This window comes from Zea mays, chromosome 3 (genome assembly GCF_902167145.1).
Source record: "Zea mays cultivar B73 chromosome 3, Zm-B73-REFERENCE-NAM-5.0, whole genome shotgun sequence".
Taxonomy (NCBI): Eukaryota; Viridiplantae; Streptophyta; class Magnoliopsida; order Poales; family Poaceae; genus Zea; species Zea mays.
The window spans coordinates 161577698-161594609 of NC_050098.1; the positions used below are offsets into that span (position 1 = coordinate 161577698).

The window sequence follows — 16912 nt, forward strand, 5'->3', positions numbered from 1 at the left end:
ATGGCCTATGAATTAAACTAATTATTAATGAACTATGTTTATGTGTTTATTTGGTCTATGCAAATATAATTATATGTTAAACTAATGAACATGTATGTGAATTGTGAATTAGTGAGTGATGAATTGTGCTAATTTGGTGTAACATTGACGTGGTTTGTGAAACTACGAGTATAATTACTATTTTTATTGTTAAGTTAATTTAAAATTAACTAAAAATAATTATTATGTACATATTATTTTTTCTGTTCTGGCTCGCGAGTTAAACGAGCCAGCTCGAGCTCGTAAACGAGCTGAGTCGAGCTGACTCTGTGGCTTGTTACCTTAACGAGCCGAGCCGAGCTGGCTCGTTAGCTTAACGAGTCAGCTCAAACTCGGACGAGCTGAGCTGGCTCGTTATCCATCCCTAGTAGTGCTGAAAGTAGCTGTCCATACTTGAAAGTATAATTGTGGCTGTCCATTGAAATTGAAACTGTATGTTTGGATGTCATTCAGTCAGGGTCAAGTTTTATGTGAGTGTGTAACTGAAAATTGGAATTGGAACATGTGTCTGTGTCTATGGCTGAAACATGTGGCTGAAACTAAAACATATGTTTGTGTATGTGTTGCTTGCTTATTGTCGCCAGAAGGCTGTAAATGAGCTGAAAATGTGTCTCTGCTGCTTAACGTCGGCTTACCTCCACGTCTCAGTTCAAATCCGCCGCTGGGAACTCCAACCCCGACCATCTGCAACTGCGGGAAACTTGCGCTGCCGAACACCATATCCTGACCATCCGAAGCAACTGGCCTTGACGGATGTATTGTCTCCATTCTGACCATCCGAAGCAACTGGCCTTGACGGATGGCTTTCCTGCTACATCCTGTCATGGCTCGACGAAGAAAAAAAGGACGGGAAGGGTTGATTTAGTGATCTGGGATCCCGGAAGGATTGGAAGGGTTTGAGTGGAAAATTAGTTTATTTCCCCCTCAATCCTCTCCAATCCTCCCGTGATTCTGAGTGGGAAATTAGTTTATTTTCCCCTCAATCCTCTTCCTGTGATTCTCTTGTCACCAAATCAATCCTCTTCCTGTGATTCTCTTGTCACCAAATCAACCCGAAGCTGGGAAACAGCGTGGGAAATCACTACGATGGGCGCGCGTGAGTGGATTTGGGGACCTTGGTTTGCCCAAATATGGGGGATGAACCGGAGGACGCGGGTGGCGAAAAAATTGGGAAATGAATAACACTCTATTGGAGATGGGATTGGTTGTGCTAAAAATGGTTTTGGGGAGCTTTTACCCATTCTGTTGGAGATGCTCTAATGAGCAAGCGGATTGCCAACTCAAACAAAACAGGATTGGAATCTTTACACGGTTCCGAATCATAATAACTTAGGAAGAATTTCCATAAATTAGACCTATCAGGATAAGTTGGAAAATGGACAACTTGTCACGGTTTCCAGTATGATCGAGCCTACTATTACAACCGATACGTTTGGTGAACCACAGGAGAGCAACTGCTTGCCTAGCGCACATGATTCCATCAGGAGAGCTCGTCTACCACGACGAGAAGGGAAGGGCGTGAACGGCGGCGCCGTCGGGGTTGTTGCCCTGCTCGCCGCCGCTCACATGGTAGTAGCCATAGCCATGGTGGTACTGCAGCAGCTGCGGCGGCGGCGGCGGCGTTGCGGCTGCGGTGGTGGCCGGGACAGGGGAAGCGACCGCAGCGTGGCCGGGTGACGACGCCGTCAGAATGGACGCCTGCCTGCTGTCTCCCACCCTCATGTACGACATCCCGGTGAGGGAGACGTCGCCGCCGCCGCCGCCGCTGACGCTGACGCTGCCAGGGAGTCTGCCGCCGTACTGCATCGCCGCGGCGAGGGACTGCGCGGTAGTAGGGATCATGGCCGTCTGTGCTGATGTCGGGTTGTCTGACAGAAGAGAGAGAGCACAGTTGCCGTTGCTCTGCTTGCTGTCGCTCTCTGAGGACGCCGTGGTGGTGATGGTGAATGGCTGGCAGCCCAGGGCCGCGGCGGTCGCCACGTCGCCGCCGCCGCCGCCGTTGCTGTGGCTGGTCAGGAACGGGAAGTGCTTCTGCTCCTTGCCGTGGAAGTGGGAGCCGATGGCGCCGCCGCCAGCGCCATTGAGGTGGACGGCCGGGTAGTACTGGTCTTGGAACACGTCGGCCTCCGTCTTGACCACCGACCATTTAGGCTGTTCCATGGACGCCGCGAAGAGCTGCGGGTAAGACGTGAATCTTGTCACTCCTGCACGACCACGACATGGGCAAACAAACACGGGTCAGATCAGATGTTTGGCCACTATCAACATTCAACAACGACGAGGCAATGCATCAAATGTCACTGAGCTATAATCCATGGTAGGATGCAACGAAGTCCGTTTGTTTCTGCTATTAGCATGCTTTATGACGTCATTTAGCTGGTCTCAGATACTTCATAGGCAAGCAACTTCAGAGAAATTTTCCTGATCATCAATTATGACTATGGAAATACTGGGCTAATTAGACTACGGTTGCTTTGGAGCGGTAGTCTACATTCATGATTCATCATGGCAGTGAAGTATCTGATGGTTGACAAATTCCTTTTGGTGGCCTACCATTCTGGGAAGAAAAAATAACATATTGGATGGCAGGCAGCACCTGCAAGCAACGTGTGAAATGTTTGCTTGCATCGCAATTCGCAGTGCTGCCAGTCAAGTGGTCAAGTGACAGGTGAGGAGCGAGGAGGACAGGACTCAGATCAGCACATGATCAATTGGATGCAAGATACTGATTCCGTAGGTCTGATAAGCTGAGCTTCAGTTCAGAAAACAATACACTAATTACTATAAGGTGTGCTCCGAGAAGTGAATTTACCGTGGTGATTGCCAAACAAGCCGGCGGGGTTGAGAGGGTCCGGCTGCGGCTTCCGGCGGCGGCGGTTGTGTCCATCGAGGCGCTTCCTGCAGCTCCGCTTCACCTCATCGAACTCCCCGAGCAGATGAAACCTGCAGCAAGAAGCAGTTCCACCGACAGAGGGTAAGGAGTTTGCCACGAGCAACAGTGCAGTTAGCCGCAAAGAAAATGCTATTTGCCGGTGAGCTGGGTGGGTCTTGTCAACCAACCCCAACAGGCATGATCAGCTATACCAATTCAAGCAAGAACATGCCACTGTTGACCTTAAGGAGACCACTTCTTTTCTTCTTCAGAAACTAAAATAAACCACGCAACCTTCACGACACGCTCTCTCTGGGATATTTTGGGACCTGACTGATGAATCTGGAATCTGAGCGAAGATAACGACAAAGAAATCATCGTCTTCTACAACACGATCGAGATGCATTTGATTGAAGCCTTTTGAGTTGGAAAAAAACATATGGGATGTGGAAAGCATGGGCAAGCCACGCACCACAACGACGACAGGGACGCACGCACGCACACCGGAGAACAGAGCAAATTGTTGTCCGGGTGAGTGAGTGAGCCTGCCACTGACAAGGACGGGAGCCAAGGCATGGACCTGAACTGAACGGAAGTCCAGTTCCATTGCACCTGCCTTGTTGCATTGTAGGGACACGCCCCCGAAAGCACGGGTGCGCAGCGCATGCACCGGCTGCTAGCAGACGGCTTGACGCTGGTGTGGTGACACACACACAGCTCACAAGATGTTCAGTTCAGACCTTGACAAATTCAGGACCAGATGGCGAGTGCCCAGTCCAGGCCAATCGCACGTTTCTGTCTGTCTATCTATCTATTTATCTACTGCAATAACAACCGTAAGAACGCAAGTCCGGCTGCCACGCTGAATTCTACTGCTAGCACCGTAGGTTTGGCCGTCCAAATCCCAGTTCCGGCAGGAGTCCCGTTCCAACTTCTGCATAAAAATTGGATCTTTGGTCGGTCCGCGGTTTGCAGCGTTCAGCAAAGCAGATTCCCTTCTTACGTTTGACCGAACCCACCACAGATGGATGCCGCAAGTCTTGGCTGCCGGCGGCGCACCGCAACGTTCATCAGTTGCAAGCGCCAAAGGCTAATTAGGCCGTGGAAGTAGGAAAAGCGACAGGAGGAGTAGCAACAGCTGACGGCGAGTAGTTCTTGGTCGCCTAATAAGCAAGCAGGGTCTAGTGGATTGCTGGACGTGGCGGCAATTCTCCACGAAATTCACCCCCACGCGGACGCGGACGCGGACGAGACGAATGCTTCCAAGAAGAAAACATGCATGATGCGGTGCGACACCCATGGCCACGCCACGCCATCCATGGGCGGCGAGCTGTTGCATGTACAAGAGAGCTCGTCGTACGACGAGTGGTTAAATTATTGAGCGAAAAGAACCAAAAGAGAATCATGGGAGCTCGGGGTCGTGGGGGGACGGCAAGGGAATGGAATCCAAAGTCCAAAGAACAAGATGCATGGGGCGGGCGGGCGCCGGGCGGGCGGAGGGCACGCACGAGCACGGCAGGGCAGAGATACGCGTACCTGCTGCACTGCTGGCAGAAGCGCTGCTGCTGGCCGGCGACGGTGACGACGGGCGTCTTGGAGTGCGCCTCGCAGACCTTGTGGCGGCGGTGGTAGTCGCGGCACCGGGACAGGTCGGCGTCGCAGCCCTGCACGGAGCACGCGGGCACCGCCTGCCGCGCGAGCCCCGGGCGCGGCCGCTTCGCCGGCGCGGACGACGACGGCGGAGGCGGGGGCGGAGGAGGGTTCGCTGACGGCAGCGCGGGCGCGGCACCGGCGGCGGCCGTGAGCACCGCCCTCGAGCTCGTCGGCGCGCCCAGCTTCAGGTCCAGCGCGCCGCCCCCGCTGCTGCTGGGCCCGACCACCGTGCCGAGGTCCCAGGCAGGAAGCATCTTGGCGTCCCAGTCCATGGCGACAGCCCGTCCCCAGGCCGACGCGCGTGTACGTGCCTGCCTGTTGTCGGGATCCTTGCACAGGGAGTAGCAGCTCTCTCCTCGGGACTCAACCCAAGCAGGCAGGCACCTCCGTCGCTGGTGGCGGCCGGCTCCGAAATGGTGGATTTTGGGAGGCCTTTCTGCTCTGCTGGCTGCTGCTGCGTGCGCAGGCCGTTGGAGACGGAACAACAGCTGTGTACTGCTCGCCCAGAGAGCAAAAGCAAAGTTGATGGCAACCAAAAAGCTTTGGAGGACGGGAAAGAGAGAGAGAGATCACAGCGGCGGCGGCGGCGGCGGCAGCAACAGCAACAGCATGCAATTAAAGAATCCAAGAGCAGCGGGCGGGAGCGGCAAGAAAGGAAGGGACGAGACAAGGGGCTGGGTTCTTGGGTGCTCGGCCGCCCGCCGGGCAGAGCGGTGGGTTAAGCTTTAAAGCGAGCGGAGGACACGGATGGATGGATGGAAGCAAGCACCTCCTCTCCTCCGAGAAAAAGGCGGACGAGGCGAGGGAAGGCAAGGAAGAGGAGGGAAGGGGGCGGGGCAGTGCCAGTGGTTGCAGACAGCACAGGAACAGGACGACGACGGAGGAGACTCCTATTGGAGGACTCCAAACTCCAAAGGTGGCAATAATTGCCGAGACCCGAGAGGCGAGCTGGGGGCACCTCCCACTGCTCACTCGACTCCCCCCTTCTTTATTTTCTTACCAATGGCAGTAAACATACAGTGTGTGGGTGTGATGTGTGGTTGGGGAGGGTAGGTGGGAGAGGGAGAAGGAGAAGGAAATAAGGAATCAGACAGACAGACAGACACACAGCAGCAAGCAGATGGATGTGTGGCAAAAGATTTCAGAGATAAAAAGGGAAGAAGAAGAAGCAGCAGCAGGTACCACTCTCGAACAAGAAGCAAGCGGAGGACGGAGTGGCTGAAGGCAATGCAGTGAAGAACATCCACCAAGAGCAAGGTGGAGGATTCTCCCTTCTTTGGTGGTTGCTGCTAGCTAGCTACTACTGCCTTTTCCTCCGGTTTGCTCCTTCAGCTCGGCAGCCCCTATGAGTAGGCTTTGCCTTGCCTCCTTGCGCTTGAGGATTGGTTTCTTCTCAAGTGGGGTTGCAAGGAAGCTCAGTCACTGCGCCAGCAAATGGGCAAGGCGGCAAAGATGAGGAGAGCTACCACTGCGCGCACCAGCTGAACCACTCCCTCCTAATTAAAATACAATACTCGTTAACAGAAACCCGGAGATAGAGGGGCTCTGATGGCTGATGAGAAGGACTAATAAAACTTAAGTGCAGAGGCTCCTCCTCCCTCTCACCTTTTGTAGCGGGGGTGGAGTGGAGGTGGAGGGCAGGGGGGGGAAAAGTACAAAAGTTGGGAAAGAGCTGGATTTACATGGAGGAGCAATGGAAAAAAGGGAGGAGAGGGGAGGTTAGGCAGGCGCAGGGGCAGGAGGAGCAGCTTTTTCTCCTGTCTTCTTCTTTCTTTTCCCTACTGCGTTTTTGTGTTCTGTGCTGTGCTGCCGCTGCCGCTGCTGTGTGCTACTGTGCCATGCTGCCTCGTCCCAGCTGACATGGTCATGTTTCACAGACCACAGCCAGAGCGCACCACGGCATCATCCAATATTGCTCCATGCACTCCCAAAAGCGCGTGTCATGAGATGCATGAGCTTATATGCCCACATCCACGGTAGATAGAGCCTTTCTTTTCTAGGGCGTCTCCTCCTTCTTTTTTTTTTTTTTTGCTGTGCTATTCTTGGGTCCTGAGGTCTGAACATCTGAGCATGTATTTTTCTTTCCCTTTTGTCACTGTCACACTCACGTAGAGCTTGATATGATAGACAATCTACGTAGTCCGTAGAGCCTTTCTTTCCTAGCACTTCTCCTTCCTTTGCTGTGCTACCCTTAGTAGATTCTAAGGTTTAAACATTTTAGCATGTGTTTTTCATTTTCTTCCTTGATCAGACTAAAGCTATCTGTTTGGACCGTTACAGCTACAATCCACAAAGACAAGACACTATAAATACAGTAGAAGTCGGTATAGATTGAAGCATATAATAGAATTGTTAAAAACGGCGTCAAGAGTGCGAGAAGCATTGGTACCACGCATCGCGAATACGATAGTATTTCCGAGATTCGCCTCGACATGTACTGAACATCCATATATATTTTTTCACCTTTTGTAGCGATAAGAGTACAATACAGGTTCCGCGCTTACATAAAATAAGCGGAACCGGCGAATTGGCTTTCATGGAACAGAAACAAACCGATATCATATACTCCTAGTTGTGAGCAGCTAGCGGACGGCTTTGTTTACAGCCTCGACCGAAAAAAAAGTAACATATATTCTTAAAGCACCTTGGTGTGAAGAATGTGCTGTGTGCATGGTCGACTTCTCTCTACCTAGCTCCTTTGTGTTGGGTTGACGACGTGGTCCCTCTAGCGAAGCAAAGTGTATTGTATCTACGCCTTTCTTTTCAATTTGCTCAGCAGGGAGAGGACTGTAATTAAGAGCATAGTTTTATTCCCCTGACGAGGATTATTATTATTTTTATCTCCGCTGCCGCCGATGCAGCTATGGAACTACGTGAGGTCCAAGTTCCCAAGTCTTGATTAGCTCTAGTCGTAGTAGTGATGCGATGCCGTACTGTTTGGTTCCTAGTTTTCACACGCTGACCAATGGTCAAGAAAAAAAGAGTCGCGCGCGTACTGTTCTGAGAGAGGCACAGGGACAGAACGTGGTTATCTATCTTTCTATCTTTGGCCGGCCCGCTCACCAACACGTAGGTGCTGCCTTGGTGGCGAGGGTCCGTGGTTTGCAGCCAGCCAGGAGCGATTCCTCCGGTTAAGACCGTCTCCAGCAATAGTTTTTTATATTCATCTATTATATCTCTCATTTATAGTCTTCTCTAAAAAATTTTATTTCTATATTTTCTTCATCTCCAACAACATCCTTCAAATCACGTCTTATATACATAAATACCTATATTAGAGATATTTTTAATTTTTAATTTTGTACATACGTATTTGTCATATTCTTAAATGTATTGTACATATTTTAGTTTTGCTAAACCGGTTGTTTAAAGTATTCAAATGAATAGAGAACTGTTTAGAGAAACTCTATATATAGAGGATTCATCAGCGTTCTCTAAATTTAAACGACCGTTTAGAGTACGTTGCTGAAAAGAGTAGATGATAACCTTATCCTTTAAATTTAGGGTACATGATCCTTTAGAGGTACTTGTTGGAGTATATGGAGCCATCTTGACAGACCAGCAAACTTGTTAGTGGTGTTTTTTTTTTTGTATTTTTGTTAGAAACAAGGGCCTGATCCAGGAGCACCTGTGTTAACCAAAAGCAAGGCAGAGATTTTGCAGCCTCGTGAGAAGAAAAGAATCAGAGAAGAGGATCTGAGACGTGAGCCTGCCTGGCTGGGTGGCTGGCTGGCTGTGGCTTTGAGATTACAGTGACTGACTCACAGGACAAGTACCGCAGGCATTGCAGAGGGAGGGACACGGTACAGTAGCCAGCGTAGCGTAGCAAGAGCCATATGTCAGAGATGTGGATGCGCCACCACCATGGGCATGGGGTTCTGATGAAACTGGTCTGTCTGCCGCTATACGTACGCTGCCTGCGCCACAGCAAGTTATATTACCGAGTGTTCGAGTACTACGTTCTACAGCGAACGAACTTACCACGGGGTAACTGCAATGCACTGCGTGCTGGAGGCACAGTTCAATCATGAAGACGACGCACGCACGCACGCACTGTAGATTCTACTTTGCACGAGCGTACGTAGAGAGGTGCTACTACTTTGTACGTACGTACTACAATAGAGTAGTAGGATCTGCTGGCAGGCATGAGGCAACAATTTGCTTTGCCTAACATGGCGTGCGGCCTTCCCTTCGAGTCTTTGACCGTTATACAGTGGAACGGAACCCCCGAATCGAACGGCTGCATGCAGCTGCAGCTAGCACATTTGAAACGCAGCAACGACTTGCAGCGACACTGCATTGACCGATCGATCCTGCTGCCTTGCGTGCTTGGGTTTCCTCGCCGGCTTCGGCTTGTCTGTCTGTCGCGCGGTGCCGCTGCCGCCATCATGGGTGTCGTGTCGTGTGGTGTTGCACCCTCTGTCTTCGCGCAGCATGCATGGATATGGATCGCTGCGGCGTCGCAGTCTGCAGCTCTAGTAGTAGCCCTGATGCATGATGGCGATCGCTCTGCCACTGCCACCCGGGCCGGCCGGCCGGCCCGCCGGCTACGATTGGTCAAGTCAGCGAGTGAGCGAGTCCCATCCATTGCCTCGTTTGGCCGGTCGTGGTCGTGGTCGCCCACGCATGCAGTTCAAGCGCATACTAGTAGAAATAAACATGCTTCAAATCTTATAAATAATAAAAAATACCAATAAGAACCATCCATATAGTAGACATGCCATTAGACTAGTGACAGAATATGTTTAACAGTGTACATTTTGTTTTCTAACGGAGGCGGTAGTAATGCGTGCGAGCATCTCACAATGCAGGAGGGCAACGTGCGTGTGGTGTGTGGTGGTCAGCACGGCAACAGTGTTCTCGCAACGCGGTCACGCCCGGAAAGCCATGCACCGCGGCATGCATGAATGCGCGCGCGCGTGTACCGCGGTCCGCGGGCTGCATGCGTGCGTGTGGCTTCCCCTCCGGTCCGGTGGCGCCCTCGCTCGCCGCGCATAGTCCACTGTTCACACTCTGTTCTCTTCTCATCTGACCGCGCCAAGTGGTGCAGGGCGGCCGCGCGCGCCCATGGCGGAACTAGCTAGCTAGCCCCCCAGCGTGGTCCTCCCGGCGGCCGTTGCGGTTGGTGCGCGGCTAGGTAGGCCGGACGGAAGGGCCGTCGGTTCCGGCCGTCCTCCGCTGTCAGTCCGTAAGCGCGCCTGTGCCGGCCGGCACGGCCGATCCAAGGGGCCGGGGACCTATCTTGCCGGGATAGCTAGTCGCCATGCATGCATGCATGCACACACACACCCACCAGACAGGGGTCACGTATATACAGCTCAGTTCCACGACGGCTATGACGTCGCATGCATGGATTATTGGCGTATACCGGCCGGCATATACGTGACGTGTACGCATAGTCGGCTCCATGCCGTCCGGTAGATTTTACTGAGGCAAATAATTCAGCATCTAAGGACTAGTTTAAAAACTCCATTTTTTCTATGAGATTTCCATTTTTTCAACAGAAGATGAACTAATTTACTTTAGAAAATAAAAATTCTTAAAAAAAATAGTGTTACCAAACTAGCTCTAAGCATTTTTTTAGTCACTATGCCATACTATGTCATACATGAAATCAACTCAAAGCCCTGTCTCCCATGCATACTCCGTAACCAAACACTAAGCACCAATACGGTCCAAAGTTTTTTTTTGGCCGACAACAAAAACAGAAAAAAAAAGTTTTGTTCTTCTTCATTATTTCCTATTCCATCTCTTCCGCCTCTTCTTTCTTATCCGCCTCCGGTAAGGAGACAAATCTGGAACAAGACTCAACCAAAGTTCACCGGGAATAGCAGCAATCAATATGCTTACCTAATCTACACAGGGTTACATGTGTACATGAGTAACAAGATCGTAGACTTGTCAAAGATTCACCAACTATGATTATGCATGCAAACACTATTCCTGCACGCCATCTGCCAACTCCTGACGGGACATACAATACGACAAGGGTACAGGCTAGCCCTTGGTCGCAAACTCTGTCTCGTTCGAAGTAGAGCTCGATCTCGGGTCAAACTCCGCATCACCCGAGCCCGGCTTCGGCTACCTGCTCCCTGTGAATCCCACAAGAGGCCACTCCTTCAACTATGACACACATCTTCAAAATCCTAGAGCGGGTTCGGTCGCGACCTCGGGCAGACTTATGCCTTGCTCAAAACGTTATTGGTTTTAAATATTAGTTTTTAAAACAAATATTTGTTATAAAACAGTATTGGTTTTAAATATTAGTTATAAAATTACTTTTTAAGACAAATCAGTGCATATAAATATTGGTTTTAAAACTACATAACAAAATAGTCAATGCTAGTCAAAATTTTATAAGTTTCACTTAAACCTTGTCAGCTTAGAGCTCTTTTCTACTAGTGTTTCTAACCTCAATATCTGCAACGGAAAGGTGCCTAACATTATCAGACACTACAGAGCATGATTTTTTACCATACTTAGTAATGTGTCAACCACTACGGTATGGACAAATCCCTCGCCAGGAGGGCTCGGGTGCGTGACCGAGCCCTCGGCTCTGGCCTCAGCTCTCAGCAGAAATCAAGCGAGCACAAGTCAGCAACAAGTACAAAGCCATACTGCAGACCATATCGTCTACAAGACCATGATGACATTTCCTCACAGTGCATGGCCAACTCCAGTACTCCGGACAGCCCCTCCTAAGGCTATAAATAGGATAGCCTACGACTTTAGGAGGGCAGGCGAACACTTCACGGTTTTCTCCTCCACCACGGTATTGACACTTGTCTCAATCAATCCCAGGGACTTGGGATCCTTCCCTCTCCCGCTCAGCTTGTATTCCCTACTGCAAGCACTTATTAGGAGCAAATAATATAAGTCTCATCCCCCTCTGTTGGAAGTAGGATCTCTTTTTGCCCGAATGAGGATAAAAAACTCGTGTCAACTTGTATCACCATCTGAGTTAGGGCATACACAACATTATTTCATTGGTTGATTAGGCCCTCGGGTCTGAACATCGACAGGTAGATCATGTATAATAAGGGATGCAAAATTGTAGATGCCATTGTTTGATACTTTTTACATAGTGAAGTTTAAAATGAAGGATGAGATAAGAGATATGATAAGAGATAGCTATAGAATATGATCGGTTGGTGCCTATGACCTATCCACAAGTTCAGTCTTTTCACTAAGCTTTAATCCGTATCAGCTTCTACTGTTTATATAGTGTTTTATCTTTATAAATTACTGTTACAGCAGTAGAACAGGTGACTTTTAAGTGAGGCGAACAGCCCTGCACGGTCATACTAATCCACACTTACTGCTGCCTGTAATCGCGCTGCGGCCGGCCGGCCGAACGTGCGGGTACGTGTGGTGTGTCAGTCTCGTGCTTGCCCGACGTTGTACGATCGTTTCTAACCAAACTATATATTCTTCTGCAATGGATTGTTATTGCGTTTTCTTCGTCTCAAAAATAAAATGGTCTTAGGGCCTGTTTGTTTACCCCCCAGATTATATAATCTGGATTAAATAATCCTAAGAGGCAAACAAACAGTCTAGCTTATTTGCCCAGATTATATAATCTAACCCCTTGGATTATGATAATCCATAAGCAAGTGAGGAGGTGCTTATTTCAGATTATTTTTTTCCCACTTCCTCACTACCCTTTCAAGTTTCCTAGAAATTACCCATCATTGCCATTATAATCTACCGAATCGTTTTTGCGCCTATCGGATCGGAGAAGCCCACCGCCCAACAGAAACACGCCAGATAATCTGGGTAAACAAACATGACTACTCAAATTATATAATCTAAATTATATAATCCAGATTATATAATCCTCTAAAAATAATCCAGATTATATAATTTATTGGGGTAAACAAACAGGCCCTTAGCTTATAGGTCCGAGCACGAAAATCAATGAGTTAAAAAAAATATGATAAAGAGAAATATAATAGAGGAAAGTAGAGATAGAGATCTGTTGAGAAATTAAAATTACGTATTAGTTGAAGAAAGAGAAAAGTATAATGGACGACGAGAATCGAGTGTGTTTTTTTTGTTCCTATGTATAGAATCGTCTATTTTAGGACTGGAGGTTATACACAGTAATAATAAAGTACTATATGCTGCAGGTATTATTTCCAAAGTCGTTCAACCAAGCTGGCATGAACGTACTTGTGACTCCATTTTTCGTCCCTTCCCTTGCGCAATCATTTAACTCATTAACTGCATGCGCGCGCACAAAAGTCCAAATTAAACTGAAGAAAATCAATGAAGCGGGAGGTATTGCGCGCGTGCATGTGCATGCGTACGCGTGATGACGATGGGTCGTCGATCGATGCTCCCCTCCAGCTAGCTAGTGTGGTACGGCCAAGAGCACCACCAAGCATCTATCCATCGATCCCAGTCACAAAAACAGTGTGACTACGTACGTACGTGCAGTCGTCAACCGTTAAGTTATAATACGTCGACATCTGCTACGCGCGCGGCTTTTCTTAATACATGTATATATACGGGATATGTATACAAGTAAAAGCAGCTAGTAAGCCTATATTACTGCTCGTTGACATCGTGTGCCTGCTGCTTGCATTGCGTCGTACGTGCATGACAGCGCGCGGCAGCTACGTACGTACGTACTCCTACCGAATGCAGTGCAAAAATCCGATCCGGCAGGGGGGGCACTGTAGTACACCCCACGCAGGCTCACGCGGTGCATGCACCTGCACGTGCGTTGCTGCATGGCGCGCGCGTGCAGTGCGTGCGTGCGCGCATGCTGGATCATGGAGGAGGAGTTGGCCGGTGTTGGCCTTCCCTCTCTACGATTTCAAAGTCCACTTTCCACGCGTCTAGAATGGAATGAAATGAAATGCATCTAGATGAAGTGCTGCTGCTGGCTGATCGAGGGAGACCAGGACCAGGACCGCCTAAAATGTGAACCGCGATCGATTATATGATACAACAGAGGAGTACCGTACTACCATGCACGCACGCACGACGCTAGCTAACAAACAATAATGCCTATTGCCCGATCGATGATTGAACCTAATTGAGCTACGGCTACTGCTCACAAGACCAGCTGTAACGCAAATATATACGCTCCCTCCATCCGAAAATAAACATGTTAATTCCCGCTTTCCCAAGATAATATCTTTAAATCTATTTCTGTAATCAATTTATTTATTAGGCGTATAAACGTTACAAATATTTTCTAAAAATATAGCTAAGCCTGGTAAATTTTGACCGAAACGAATATCATATGGAGACACTTATTTTGGAACCAAAGGAGTATGACATAGCGATTAGCTAGCTAGTTTTTCGCGTGATATATAAATACATCACTATACATCTATTGTACTTACCTTGAAATTTGCTGTAACTTAAGTGCGTCTAGCCCTTTAGTGAGGTTTGGATCATTGAATGAAACACAATTAAGGGTCTAACAAATTTGCTAGACACTAAACATGAGATTGATTATATTATATACACTTGGATTTATGTGTTGTATCATTTAAACTGTAACAAGGGGCTCAATTGCGAAGGCAGACTTGATGTGTTCCATATAGTGATGGAGTACAAAGCCAAAACGATGTTGTTGTAAGAGCAATCTAGTCCAAGCACATGAGAACAATGCAAACGAAGTTCACGTTATGGCTTATATATTATGTGGCATCTATGGTTCATACGAAAGCAAGCGTATTTGAATTAGTATGTGAGATATGATGTCTTGTGCATATGGAATGGTCTCATTTGGACATCTTGCTATGAAAATCAATGTTGATGAGGATGATTTTTCATTATACGAAATTCATTGTGTGTTTAATGGTGATTCGGATCATGATGGTATGACTGGATTGGCTTGTGAGGATGAAGATAGAAACGAAAAAACTTCAAATGACCAGGCGTAGGTGAAGGGCAAACGACGACTTGGGTGCCCAAGAACCATGACTATGGAGAAGAAGAGAGCACTTATGTTTAGTCTATCATTGATGAAGCAAGAAAATGTTATATCACATATGTCAAATTGGATGAAGTCACGTGCTTAAGATGGATTTGCTCAAACAACAATAAAAATGGACATGTTGGCAATCTCTAATGTTGAAGATTAAAATATGGTTTGAAATTTGTGAGGATGAAGTCACATATGGTTTTGTTGAAGGTGAACTCAAGCAGTTTGAAATTTGTTTTTATTTTAACTTGAGTTAATAGATATGTATTTCTATTAAGAGGGATGCAAAATGACGATATTTGACTGTCTAAACCCATGTTAGGTTTGAGGGAGCACCAAGTGGATGGACTATTTGTGTTAGGGCCATGGATACCAAACTTGTCAATCATGCACTCTTAGTTGAAAGCTCCATGTACAGTTTTAGTAACTGAGACTACTAAAGGACTAACCTATACTCTAAGTATCGTGAAAGAGATAGTCTATATCCATAGTATGAGAAAGTTTGGCAACCATCAAATAGGATGCTGATAGCCACAAAGGATGAACAAATGCTCAACATGAAAAGAGGACAGACAAGAAAAATGGAAGGGCTCAAGACAAAGATATAAGTTAAAGAATTTTGTTTTACTGGTGAAGACGCAGTAGTACTTGTGATTATATTTAGGATATATGGTCATACTATTATGAGGAGAGTATAATCGAACAACTTAGTCATCTAGTGCCACTAGGTTTGGATTAATAAGCATTTCAAATAGACCTAAGTGACTCACGTGAGAGAAAAGCAAAAAGGTTTATTGAAAACATTTTGAAAATACTAAATAGTCTCTAACATGTTTGGCAAAATATGTGAGGGCTAGTTCGCTAGAAAAGAGATGCAAAAGTTCTCTCAATGCAGATATTTAGTGTGCACTGAATATGCTTGATGAGGCATCAGACATGACACCAGATATGAGAATAGCTTGGCTTTAGTTCACATTTTTAGCCATGGACCATATTGTCCTATGTGCACCGGACATGGAACTCAGAGAGCTTGTAAATCATGCACAATAGCTCTATCAGACACTAGACATGTTTGGCGTGGCACCAGATACCATACACAATAGGACACTTAGAGAGCTTTTAAAACTAGATATTTTTCCTTAAAACTCACCAGATGTATCTAGTGATATGTCTGGTGACTGCACTTAATTTCTAACAAGTGTTAACAGGTAGTTTATAATTATTATGCATATAGCCATTAGAAGGGCACTAACGTATCTGATGCAACACTAGGCACACTAGACATGTCTGGTGCCCCCAATTTTATTGCTTCTAGTGGTAAAGTTTACATTTCTTTATAGAGCTATAAATAGACTGCTTGGTTAGCCTTGTCTAGCATCTCGAAACCACTAACACTTGCATACACCTGTTGAGGCTTGATAAACACACTGCACTCACTTGCAACATATAGTTCATCACTTGGGTGAGATTGGAGTGATTCTAGTGCACAACATTGAGTTCATACATCTTGTGGTGCTAGTTGAGTGAGCTAGGCTGATTATACGCCTCAACTCTTCGTATTTGTCATCACCTAGTGTGTTGATGATTGTGGGATCATTGAACGACTATTGAAGATTATCACCGGCTCTAATCGTTGTTGTGAAGGGCTCTTGTGCTCTTTCCCTGTGAGAGATTCGTGAAGAGAAACTTTAGTGGAATAGTGTATATCAGACTTGTTTGGTAGTTGTATTAGACTTTTTTTGGTTTGTGTGCACCTTCCATATATGAACTATGAAAGAATATACTAAAGGGTTGAAAACATTGGTCATGCAAGAATCACATTCCACACATTACATTTATTACTTTGCATATCCACACCAACTTGTTCTTATTGCTATTACCTACTAATACTTATTGTAATTATTTTTATAATCAATGTTTTAATGATTGTTTAGCTATATTTATTGAGCGGGTTGTTTTCTTTCAAGTGAATAAAGATGGTACAATCAAGATATTCATGTCGTTCAGAAAGCGACGGATAAATAAGTGAGACAAATTGTACGGTACTCCCCTCGTCCTAAAATATAGGACCTAGAGATGTTTTCAAAATCCAAACTTTATTAATTGTTTTACCAACAATTAGCCCAAGCAATTGAAAAGTTTAAACTACAAAAGTAGTTACATTATGTTTCTATTTAGAAATATTTTCTAATCATCAAACTTTTGTTTCTATAAATTATATATTATTTGAAAAATTATAGGTCAAAATAGGTTTTTGAAGACCACACTATAAAGAATATGCACTAGGGGTACCCAGAAAACACTGATATTCAAGAAGCTCGTTTATGGGTCAGACTTTAACTCAGAAAGCCGAGAAGAGCCGATCGCCCCCGTACTCCTAGGCATAATTGGTCTTGTCCTTTAGG

General features: G+C 46.9%; 1 protein-coding gene across 1 annotated transcript; it reads right to left on the reverse strand.

Annotated features, from left to right (window-relative positions):
• Nucleotides 1–1247: 1247 nt before the first annotated feature.
• LOC103650833 (squamosa promoter-binding-like protein 2) lies at nucleotides 1248–6221 on the reverse strand. The gene is made up of 3 exons (XM_008676419.2): nucleotides 4448–6221; nucleotides 2852–2982; nucleotides 1248–2243 (listed from the first exon to the last, which is right to left on the reverse strand). Exons 1-3 carry the CDS (start codon nucleotides 4834–4836, stop codon nucleotides 1534–1536), a joined length of 1230 nt encoding a protein of 409 aa, XP_008674641.1. The 5' UTR covers nucleotides 4837–6221; the 3' UTR covers nucleotides 1248–1533.
• Between the last annotated feature and the right edge of the window lie 10691 nt (nucleotides 6222–16912).

Coding starts and splice junctions, on each gene's coding strand:
- LOC103650833 (XM_008676419.2), bottom strand. CDS start 4,836: ATGGACTGGGACGCCAAGATGCTTCCTGCCTGGGACCTCGGCACGGTG. Junction 2,983..4,447: donor TTCTGCCAGCAGTGCAGCAG/GTACGCGTATCT, acceptor TTCTTGCTGCAG/GTTTCATCTGCTCGGGGAGT. Junction 2,244..2,851: donor CTTGTTTGGCAATCACCACG/GTAAATTCACTT, acceptor GTGGTCGTGCAG/GAGTGACAAGATTCACGTCT.